Source organism: Botryllus schlosseri, chromosome 13, assembly GCF_051294905.1.
Source record: "Botryllus schlosseri isolate E-star chromosome 13, Bs_hap1, whole genome shotgun sequence".
NCBI lineage: Eukaryota > Metazoa > Chordata > Ascidiacea > Stolidobranchia > Styelidae > Botryllus > Botryllus schlosseri.
Genome location: NC_137248.1, coordinates 14,402,567 through 14,414,770, shown reverse-complemented (window position 1 = coordinate 14,414,770; position 12,204 = coordinate 14,402,567). Strand labels below are relative to the sequence as shown.

The window sequence follows — 12,204 nt, the reverse complement described above, 5'->3', positions numbered from 1 at the left end:
AACCTTGGTTTGTTTACAACTCACACCAAATTACTGAATTACTGTGCCCGTACTTGGGGTACTCTACAATCATCTCCTTCATGCAGTGTAATAACAGTGCACTTTTCGTTTATTAAGTATATGATGTATATATTTGATCTGTAATAGTCAACCATGTTATAAATGGACGTGGGCGCATTTCTGCTCAATATTCGATGCGATAACCCTTTATCGCGACAGGGACCTTGTAGAGTATAAGTTGGAGCAGTGGTTCCTAGTAGGGATGGTGTGAACCTCTGAAAGGTTCAGGTTCGTGTGAACGCGAACCTTTTTGAAAGGTTCTGTGTGAACACGAACGTGAACCTCGTGACGTCACGTGACGTCATATTGCTAATTCCAACCCTATCTTCCAATGAAGTGAGAGCCTATATATTAATGTACACGATGTAAAAAATAAAGGTGGGTTTTTGGCAAAAATGGAGGAAGAAACTATAATCCTTCCTTTTACGAGAGGTAGATTATGCCATACACCTGTCAAGAAGGTATAATACATTTTCCTACCTCCAGAAATACATATTCCACCTCCCAAAACCCTCCTATAAAGTGATATATACGATACATTACTTTATAGGAGGGTTTTGGGAGGTGGAAGATATATTTAAAAAACTGCATCGCGCATAATAGCTCCGATAGTTATCATGCATATTCCAGTCAAAATACATACAATTTCTACTGAATCAATACCATAGTCAGATCAAGATTACCGGACCATCGACCTGACGGTTCTATACCAATACCGAGAAAACCATTACCGAGAATGGACATTACCGAGAATGCCATTACCGAGAATGGATATTACCGAGAACGGACATTACCGAGAATGGTCATTACCGAGAATGGACACCACCGAGAATGGACATTACCGAGAATGGTCAATGTCAAGAATATAGATTACTGGGACTGACGTTGTCGAGAAATTTATACCTGAGCATCGATACCGAATGTGGCAACGCCGTGATGCACTCACGGCACGACCTGTGCATATGCATAACATGCCTGTATTGCATATATTGCATTCTCGGTAATGTCCATTATCGGTGGTGTCCATTCTAGGTAATGTCCATTCTCGGTGGTGTCCATTCTCGGTAATGTCCATTCTCGGTGGTGTCCATTCTCGGTAATGGCATTCTCGGTAATGGTTTTCTCGGTATTGTCCGGACACCCGACCTGACATTAAGGCTGCTGGGCACAATGATTCGAGTACTCGAATCTGAATCGAGTATTAATTTTAATGATTCGAGTCGAGTAGTAAAATACGATTTTTTCGAGTACTGAAATTATACGCTCTTCGCAACTGACAGTTAATTTATCAACGAGAATTCTAGTTTTGACACTATTTTCCACCGAGAAAGCCTTGAAACCTTGATTGGCCGTGTCGCAGCATACCAGACATAGTACAAAGCTACGAACGATACTGGAAAAACACATTTCCGAAGTCATGATCATCGCAAAACATTGTCAAGAAGTGTAATGAAATCGGTATGGTCGAAAAATACCAAAGTATCTTTAATGTGACGGATAACAGCCATTATGTTCTTTGCGATGGCATAAAAGGTACATATTTGAACTTCGACATAGTACAGTCTTTTGTGACGTCATAATGAGTGATACTCGATTACTCGACTCGACTCGAAGCATATTACGTGATTCAGAATCGAATCACTCAGGTACTCGATTTTGCCCAGCCCTGACATATCGATTCAATTTTTTTTTATCACCTGCATGTCCTTTTATATCATCATTCTTTTACTCTTCGCATGCAGTGCATATATACTGCTCCGACTCCGGCTCCGACTCCGGACTGTGGACATCTCTGCACGTGGCCCATGCACAGATATCGATCTATAGTCTTTGAAGAGTTGCAGTCGCTGCAGTTGGTGGTGTTGGGCGATAGTTGCTCGGTTTATGATTATGGAATGGAATTGTCCCGTTGAGTCGTGCAAGATAAAAGCATTCTCTAGCCGACTATATCTATTTGATCATTTACGAAGCATTAGGTTACCGTTACGCGTTACTGAATTTTCTGAGATTCGTAGTAAACAACCAATGCATCACTGTGACATCACAAGCAGCGTCTGGTTACGTCAGTACGGTAAGTAGTGACATCACATGGAATAAATATCAATTTATACGCAATTAGATGGGAAAGAAAGGGACTAGATGTAATGATAAATGTTTCTGTAAAAAAAAACGACCTAAATCAAACATTATAACGCAGTGGCCTGTAAATATTATTGGTGGCATGTCAGCGGATGAATACCACTTATTTTGAAATCGTTAGAGTGGCGTATCGTCGTCTGGCCATTATAGAGATTTGAGCAAAGGGTGGAGCGAAGCTTGTGCTTGAAGAAAGTGGGCACGATCGTTGAAGATTCCTAGGAATGCTGATTGGGATACGCATCGTAAAAGGTACGTTTAGTAAACCATTTCGAAATGCCGAAATTGATTTCAGTTTAAACATATTGCTGTTGTTGTTCACAGTAAGCCATTCTGATTCTACTGTGCCCAATATCACTATTCCTTCATCGGTATCCTTCATCGGTATCCTTCATCACTATTCCTTCATCTTCACTTAATTTTGTACAGAATCTAAAGATCTTGGCTGGATGGCTGCTTTACCCACCATTTTTAATGAAGCATATTCACATTTTTTACTGGTTGACGAGAAGGTATGAATACTTATCAATATTATATGTTACCAATGCGGACAACTATTCTAGTCGAATAGAGTTATACAATGTTTGCCAAATTTGATTCGCAAGGAAATTGGATTAGATTTAAATTAACAAAAATTTCAGCAATGAGATTAGAATTTTATTACCGACGGCATCTGTTTGTCAAATCCGCATTACTACGCTAAATATAGATATGGTGACTGAGAACTGATCTATAGAACGTGTGTGTGTATTTGACCTGATTCTTTTTCACATACTAACAGACACCAAAGTCTGGATACCCTATCATCTGCTTCAACACTGAAAAGCAAGAGTGGAAAGTCTGTTTTGATGGGGAGCAGGTGCACAACATCCATAACTTTCAAGAGGCATTGGCAGTGATGTTATCCATTAAATGGATCTTCGATATGGAGTTCTCACCCAAAATTAAAAATTCCCTGACGTTCTTGTCAGTGATTCTGGAACATTTGCCTGGTGTGCACATCACCAATGCTGTGAAGAAGAAACTCCGTGCACCACCAAATAAAATCTTTCGACTGACTAATGACTAGAGGTCGACCGATATTGATTTTTGCAGGCCGATACCGATTATCGACAGACTCACATGGCCGATAACCGATATCATAGGCCGATATTAAGATGGAAGGAGAAGAGAATCATTTCGCCTAAAATATTATATATTAGGCAAGATGCCACTCGTACATGCCACAGAAAGCTGTACAGCAAACGATAAAACTCAAATTAAAAATAATTATTGCTTAATTCTGCGCATTCATTGAAATTTGAGATAACCCAAAAAGCAAAACGTGATACAGAATTGCAGATCAGTCCAGTTGATGTAGATTGTAGTCCGGGAAACATAATTTCTCTGCATGCTCACCCAGTTCAACTCGTACTGCAAGGGTAAATCTGTCACGTATCGCCCTTTGCGTCGTCGATTTCTTAAGATTGGGAACACGGAGCATTGAATTCGAAATATTTTTTTATTTTTTACACATAAAATATCGGCCGCGATATCGGCTTTCATATGCCGATACCGATAATCGGGAATGCTCCAAATATCGGCCTCGATAATCGGCCAGGTCGATAATCGGTCGACCTCTACTAATGACGTCTTGAATTGTAAATAATAAAATCTTTCGACTGACTAATGACGTCTTGAATTGTAAATAATAAATCCAATGTCATGTCAACATGTGATGCATTATATATGTATGTTGCTGTTTGACGAGGATATGCGTATGCCATAATAGGATGGGTTGGTCGGATAGAGGTGTAAGGTAGAAAGATAAGGTAGAAAAATACCTACCTGTGAAATAAGGTAGAAAAATACCTACCTGTGAAAAAAGGTAGAAAAATACCTACCTATGTGAAAAAAGGTAGAAAATTTTCCTCCTGTCTGTAAGGTAGACTGTGAACCACCTCTAAAGGTGGGCACAGTTTTTACAGTGTACCTCGCGAAGACTCGGTCCATGCCACAATGCTGAAGTACATATCGGCGTTTTAAACGTCGCTAAATGTATCAACAGCGGTGATCAAAAGATATAATAATTGCGTAAAATCAATACATTCCGTCGCTTTGCCAACAATTTCGACGAGGACTTGCCGAGGAATATAAGCTTACGCCTTAACGGTCTTAGCCAGACCGGACAATGTGTTCGGAGTCTGAGTATTGCTACATTGATATCGAGCAAAGTGTACGGGTTTCCATACTCTACCGATACCACAAGCAACAACAAGTTATGCAGCAGTAGCAAGCACCTTAATCGCACGGATTTGGTTTTAATGATACAGTAAAGATATGAAGTCAAGATTGACCCCGTACGCCCGTTCGAATTTTTATATCAGAAGACGATATCAATGTCATTGATTGGTTGAATAAGCATCATTCGCTGACTACGTATATCGCTCGTGATGTTGTGTGATTGCGGGTCAAGCTCACAGCAGAGAGTCACTAAATATTCACAAACGGAAAGATGGTTATTCCGAGAAATTTTTGCAACAAAGCAACTAAAACTTTCAAGGTTGTCGAAGTGCATGGTGCATGCTCGTTAAGCGTTGATTTTTTATGCTGCCAGCACCATGCATGGAGTGGCCCGCTGTTGAAATGCAATATATTTGAGCCAAAGATCTTATAATGGAGTGAAAATTACAATTTATCAAAAGGTTCACAGTGCAGAACCTACCAAGGTTCTGTTGTGAACGCGAACCTCTAAATTTTCGAGGTTCACACACAGAACGCGAACGTGAACCTCACGTTCACACCATCCCTAGTTCCTAGCCGCTAACTCGCGTCCACAGTTCCTGCCGGTTCGTCAAAATACTTCAATTTTATATCTCAGTTGCAAAAAGCAATAACTTGAAGGCTTCTCAAATATTGTTAGACACAAAACATCAAATTTGGAACTGACACAGAAATTTCAAATGTAATTTGCAGCACTGTGGCGTAGTGTCGAATTCATGGTCTTTTTCTGGTTTACCATATAAGTCACCAATTGAATTTGATCACAATGCTGTATGTGTTCTACGAAACTGTATAATGTAGCCTATCACAATTTTTATGTGAAAGATCACAATAATTTTAAACAAAACAGCGAAGTCCCTCCTCAGTAGAAAACCAACGACAAAATTCCAATTAATGGGTTCGTCAGGACTGTGCCAGGGTTAGGGTCGTCGATAGAACTCCGTATAGCACGTGCAGATAAAAATAAGTTTCCATTCTGGGCTCTGGAGTTGCGTAATTTTGACGTTGCCGTTGTTGTTGGGTGTATTTTAGTTTCTGACGGTTTACCGGTTTGGAAGCAATGTTTTGAAATGTTACCATCTGCAAAGCTAAACGGGTTCAAAACCACTGGTGCATAGAGTTGCGTGTGTTGATGTGGATGACCTGCTGAAGCCAAGGATAGCAGGATAGTTTTTGGGTTATCTTGTATATTCGTATGAATGAATTAGGAAGAAGCCTTACTTGCGGTCAGAATCCTACTGAAGACACAATGCCGTGGTATCTACAGAGAGTGAAATATACCCGTCTAATTCCAACGTCGTATAACTATATGTAAGGGAGATGTGTTACCGATGAAACATAAATTACAAAATTATCTCTGGCCCCAAAATGTTCAGCCGATAACAACAAATGCTTTAATGGCTCAACACTTCGATACAGGCTCTATACCTACCGTGGATATATACCTGAATATCTGCAGTTTCTCAAAATATTTATGAACGTTCAAAATTTGTTGCTCGAACGTGTCATCGGTCCCCACCGGGTGGGTCCAAAAGCGAACGAACTGGGAACCTTTGAGACATGCGCTCAAAAACTCAGATGTTCCAATATAACCTACAGCAATACAGAGAGTGAAATATACCCGTCTACAACGTCGTATAACTATATGTAAGGGAGATGTGTTACCGATGGAGCATAAATTACAAAATTATATCTGGCCCCAAAATGTTCAGCCGATAACAACAAATGCTTTAATGGCTCAACACTTCGATACAAGCTCTACCTACCGTGGATATATACCTGAATATCTGCAGTTTCTTAAAATATTTATGAACGTTCAAAATTTGTTGCTCGAACGTGTCATCGGTCCCCACTGGGTGGGTCCAAAAGCGAACGACCTGGGGACCTTTGAGACATGCGCTCAAAAACTCAGATGTTCCAATCCAACCTACAGCAGGGTTGTAACCAAGTCACATGGTTCCGAGTCACGAGTCAATCTGACTTTTGTGGTTTTGACTCGAGTCGAGTCATTTTCAATTCATCACCGAGTCGAGTCCGAGTCCAAGTCACTGTTTTAAGGGCCAAGTCCGAGTCATAGTGTTATGACTCGAGTCGAGTCCAAGTCACAGTATTGAAGTCATGTTCAACGTATGTTTTCAATCCTGCTTGGGTGATATCGAATTCCTTGCTTGCCAAACATGCTTATTTTGTCCCTATCATAGTCTTGGTACATGTTATTCAGGCAGATAACAGACAGTTCCTGGCCTCATTTACCGATGCTACAGATAGACGAGACAGGTCCCCAATACGATAACTTTACTAATCTTAGAACTTTAAATCAAATATCTGTCTTGTCAGTCTGATATATCACAAATACAAGCATTCAGTTTTTATTACGAGCACATCGGCGACCGCTCACAAATAGCTTATAGAGAATTAACGAATTCACGTCTACATGCCATCTGATAGAGAACCTACGAATTCACGTCTTGCTAGATATAAGCTGGTAAAGAATCAACAGATAAACGTTTATGTAGAGGTACAGTTTTGCTTTCACATTATATCTTGTGGTTGACCAGAGAAAGGTCAACTTTCCTGCTCAGCTACCGAAATAGTCGCCGGAGCGTTACTTTAGTGCTGATTTACTGTTATCTTAGTTGAATATGCCCTACATTTACCAAAAAAAAATCTCAAAAATGAGGACAGAATCTCAAAAATTAGGCTACTTCTTAAAATTGTTAGATTATCTAAAAGAACTTAAATTTGGCTCAATTCCAACCAGTAGAAAGCAATGCTAAGAGAAAATATTTTGGATTAATTACAAATAGAGACTTTCGAATTTTACCGGCTACCTCATGATATTGTTGAATTGTGTAAAAATATGATTCATAGCAAATTTGGCTCAATTCCAACTAGAAGAAGCGAAGTTATTAGAGTGGAATATTTTGGATATGAAAAAAAAGTCGACTTACTACTAGTATATAATTATATTATATGAAATCATTTCTCACTAAAAATACTCCATGTATTTTCAAATCCAAAACTTTCTCCTCTCATATTATTGATTCCACTTTTTAAAATTAAGCCAGATTCAGTGTTCTTTTTATGCAACGTAACAATTTTATCAAGTAGCCACCCAGTAGAATAAAAAAGAAGTTATTTTTGATCGGCCCTATTGTGCAAACATCACACAACATTAGCCATTCATTATTACTCACGTGCACAATGCACATACCTAACAAAACGTCAAATGGACGGCGGGTATTGTGTGTTTTCACAGACAGCAGATCATATCAATGAGTTACACTTGATAAATACTAAAGTGGAAAAGAGATTCTCATATATGTTGAGGCGACATGGCCTTAGAATAATCCACATCCACTGGATACACGTTCCACTGGAGCATTAGATGCAGGAATTGAAAAGCAATTTTGAACCACACTGAAGAGCATTAAATACTCATCCATTCTAGTCGCCCAAAAATGCAGAGAATCAGCGCCTTCAAATCTACACGTGAGCTTATCAGTCTCTTCCAAGTAGGCTACTTGACCATCTGAGTCATTTCATTGGCTCTAATTGGACTTTGCTTCGATCGTTTGCTTGTGTAATTGTAAAGTCTTGAGTACTTTGATGGCGGAAGATCTATTACCTCTTCATCACTGGATGATTTTGTACAATGCATCGCTCTTTGCTACTATTTACCATTGTCTTTTGTTTTTATGGCGGCGCATATCTGATATCAGACGAGTGCAACGAATGCAGTGGTGACAAATAGCGATGTCGACAGAATTCGTCACATGCGTTGATCTAACCATTGTGATTCGCAAATTTCTTCACCTTCAAGTCATATAAAATAAGTCGAGTCAATGACTTGAGTTGAGTCATGCGTAATGACTCGAGTACAAGTCATGCGTAATGACTCGAGTACAAGTCGAGTCAATCCAAATATTGACTCGAGTCGAGTCGAGTCATTTTCCTATTTCAAGAAAATGACTCGAGTCAATTCGAGTCACAAAAAAAATCGTGACTCGAGTCTGACTCGAGTCGAGTCATGACTCGAGTCATTACAACCCTGACCTACAGCAAGTCAAAATAGAATAATTGGTCGCCACCTTAGAAATATAGAAAAAACACCAACTCAAATGTTGGCAGAAATGACAGTTTCGATTTAGGCTCGAACTTACACATTTGCGGATACACACATATTGCCCGTATATCAACATTTTGACTTCAAAATAGCTCGCTATAGCGATAAAATACCACAGGTCATTATGAGATCCAGCCTCTATATGGAGGCGTGTTCTGTGGTAGCATGATTAGTTGGTCAAACTATTTTGCTTTGTTTGGCTGAGCTATTATCGACCCCCCACGCCGTAAATTTTGTAATTAAATTGAATAAAGTCCACTCAAAAAATTTATATGTGTCGTTATATAGTCTGATACAAGTCCCACACTTCACATTAAAATTATTGCTGTTCTGTTCGTGTTGAAGGCTGCAAAGTAAATTGAATTAGTCGATCGAAATATATTACTCCTCAAAACAGAAAACCTCTGTCACAGACCCCATAACTCGCGCAGGTCAACGTTATTTGCATGTAGTGAAAGATTCCCCAGCATGCATTTGTAAACAACTTCACGGACTATTTGTTTTATTCAAGATATTGGCGCTTTTAAACTCCGAGGTCATTTGCACCCGTACATTTAGTCCAGTAACTTCAATCTTGGCGATGTCCTTTTCACTCGTATTACGGACGACTTCCATTCACTCTCTCTCCCACCACCATAATCTCTTTCGTTTTTCGTGCGTCCGTAACTTGATAGATAATTTTACAAATTAGCATTTTATGCTACCTGCAGACCATAGATAGACGAAAACTATATTATAGATCAGTGGTCGTCAACCTTTCGTAAGCAGTTCGCTAAATATCAAACTATCAATAACTCGCGTGTCAAACATTTTGGTATTCATTTCGCATTGATTCGCGACTGAAACTGTATCATGTGTGAAGGATCGAGCGAGGGATCTTGAGCAATGTATTCTTAGTTCGATATGCTTCAGTGATGTTAACTGTGACTTACTGACCCTAGCCATAGCTTACATTGCAACATTCGGACTTACCACTACCCACTATCATATATTGTATTATATTAGATTCAGTGGTGTTTTCAGGAATTGAGGGGGTGAGTGATTCTATTAGTTTGCGATCCAGTGCCGGCTAAGGAGGCTACAGATAATATGAGATCATGGGCATCTCCTTGACTTTTATTATGATTTTCGAACCAATCGGTTCGCGCCACCCTACTATTTATGATAACAAGATACGGTCACTGCATTGATTGCGACCCGTGTCAAAAATAACATAAACTATAGAAAAATTTAATAAGAAGTTGTATATATTTGGTTTTAAGTAAGCTTATGGTAGGTCTAGGGTTGCATTTAAAACAAAAATCAATTTAAAAAAACATGTTTAAAATAAGGCCCCTGTTGAAAACATATCTTTTATAGTTTTTGTTTTTTTTAAGCCATGATGTCACGAATATTAAATTGTGACATCATAGTGAATTGACATTGACAATTGAAAACAGGGTAAATATAGCTTCATTGAAGAAATATATACGTAATATAGCTGTTGAACCGACTATTTTGAGGGTTTCAATCATCCCATATCGCATACGTCGGCTATATTGGGTGGTAATTATCCGTAGGATCATACAACATGTTTTTCGGAAATCATTTACGCAACTATGACATGATTTTGCAACATAAAAAACATTTTTTTACAGATAATACATGTTACACATAATACATGTTTTAAACAAAGTGTTTCAAACAACAATTTGTTTTAAGTGCAACTCTAGCTAGGTCGCATTCGTTTGTTGTGTTTAGGTCCATTCACATATCAGCTCTGTAATGAAACCCTACGTGGTGCAATGCGAAAAGTTGAACTTTTTTTAGTCGACGCACTGTTGTCCAAGGGACCTCGCAGTGAGTTGGTGAGTGCGCGCAGACTCGTGAAAGATTAGAGGAAACATTACTTGCAAATCAAACATTAACAGTCGTGAAAAAGATCTCGCATGCCACAATTGGCACGTGTTTAAATGTTCACCAGTCACTGTTATAGATGGTGTCACGGTAATATTATTGACAGAATGGTTTTAACTTCGATTTCTGACTGCCATGGACAACCATGTAGCTGTGAATTTAATATTCTGGGTAGATTGACCATAATGTTGGTGTCTGAGTTTGGTAAAACCATATTAGGAATGGCGATGGAATAGGAGCCAGTGTATTGACAGTGTCAGGGGTCGGTAACTTGAAAATACATGGAGTGGGAGTAGGAGTAGGAGTCGTGGTAACGCTAACTATTATACTACCATCCGGTCTTTCTTCATCAAAGACCGCTGAGGTCGACTCCAGAATTCCTAAATTAAAAGAGTCTGCGAGAGGATATCACGATTTCTGCAACAAGGGATAATGCTTAGGGCTTGACCAAGAGTTATAAGTCGTTAGCGGGATGTCGCGATTACGGCAGGACTCGATGAGAAAGCAACGTTGCAAATCGTATCTTGCATAGTTCACGATAAAATGGTCGACGATTTCCGCGATATTACAATGAAGACAGAGCGGAGTATATTGTTTTTTTATGGGTGGCATCCTAAGGTTTGAAAAAATGAAAAATTACAGGACGTTCCATATTCTTCACAGCAGCACTCATTCGAACTCAACACATGGGATTCGTCGTGTGGGCGACGTTTCCTCTGTAAGAACTCGTATACTAATCACGCTGGCTGCTTTATTTTAGCATGCGAAACTTGAGTTACGAGAACGTAGGTTCGTCGTGATACTCCTTTTAAATGTGAGAACACATGATCACATGCGAAGGTGGAGCCAAACATCGTCACAATAGCAATAGATATGCCTTGCCTACCCCTCTAAGCTGTGATACATCGGTGTCGTCGGGTCAGAGGAGGCAAGTAAGGCGGTACGTCACCTGCCATCATGATGAGTGAACGAAAGTTGTGATAGCGTAGAATTTAATATTACTGATATTAATCGATTTGATATAACTGTCGTACTGATTCCGAAAATCTAAATACTGATCGACTTCTCAATTCTCAAAAAATAGGGTGGTAGCACATAACGTTGCGGTTCGCGCTTACTTACTTCGCGCACTTACTAGAGAGCTACTTACCAATCAAGGACGTGGATATCTATATGACATTGTTTGTAATTTTGAATGTAACGTCCACGGCAATTCATTTCTTGCCGTATATCAGGAAGACAATGTTTATTTGAAAACTGCGTTGTTACATAGGCGTCGCAATGTCTGCTATTCTCTTTGATGAATCAGCGTATCGGGTACATCGAATTAGAGAGTGATATGAGTCGCCGGCGCGCCAGTAACTTAAATTTGAGGATTTTGAAAAGAAGGGGCTCGAGCCCCTAAACCTGAAGACAGCATTGTCTTTACCTCTCAAAGTCTTGTTTATACTGCCACGAGAATAATTATTCTGACCGTGATGAAAAATACTAACAAGTTGCTGCAATATTCATCAATTCAGTACAAAAGTAAATATTTGGCAAAGAGTCATATCTTACACCCAAGAGAGCCATATATGGCTCGTGAGTCATGAGCTCCCGATCACTGCCTTATTCCATCCTCTTAAGCACCTATTCCGTCCGCATAACAATCTTAAGCACCTATTCCGTCCACATAACAGTCTTAAGCACCTATTTCGTCTGCATAACAATCTTAAGCCCCTATT

At 39.4% G+C, this 12,204-nt stretch overlaps 1 protein-coding gene across 1 annotated transcript; it reads left to right on the top strand.

The window, feature by feature from the left end:
• The first annotated feature begins 430 nt into the window (after nucleotides 1–430).
• On the top strand, nucleotides 431–3,907 carry LOC145453254 (uncharacterized). The gene is made up of 3 exons (XM_080331251.1): nucleotides 431–2,448; nucleotides 2,626–2,708; nucleotides 2,978–3,907. Exons 1-3 carry the CDS (start codon nucleotides 2,421–2,423, stop codon nucleotides 3,263–3,265), a joined length of 399 nt encoding a protein of 132 aa, XP_080187377.1. The 5' UTR covers nucleotides 431–2,420; the 3' UTR covers nucleotides 3,266–3,907.
• Nucleotides 3,908–12,204: the final 8,297 nt, after the last annotated feature.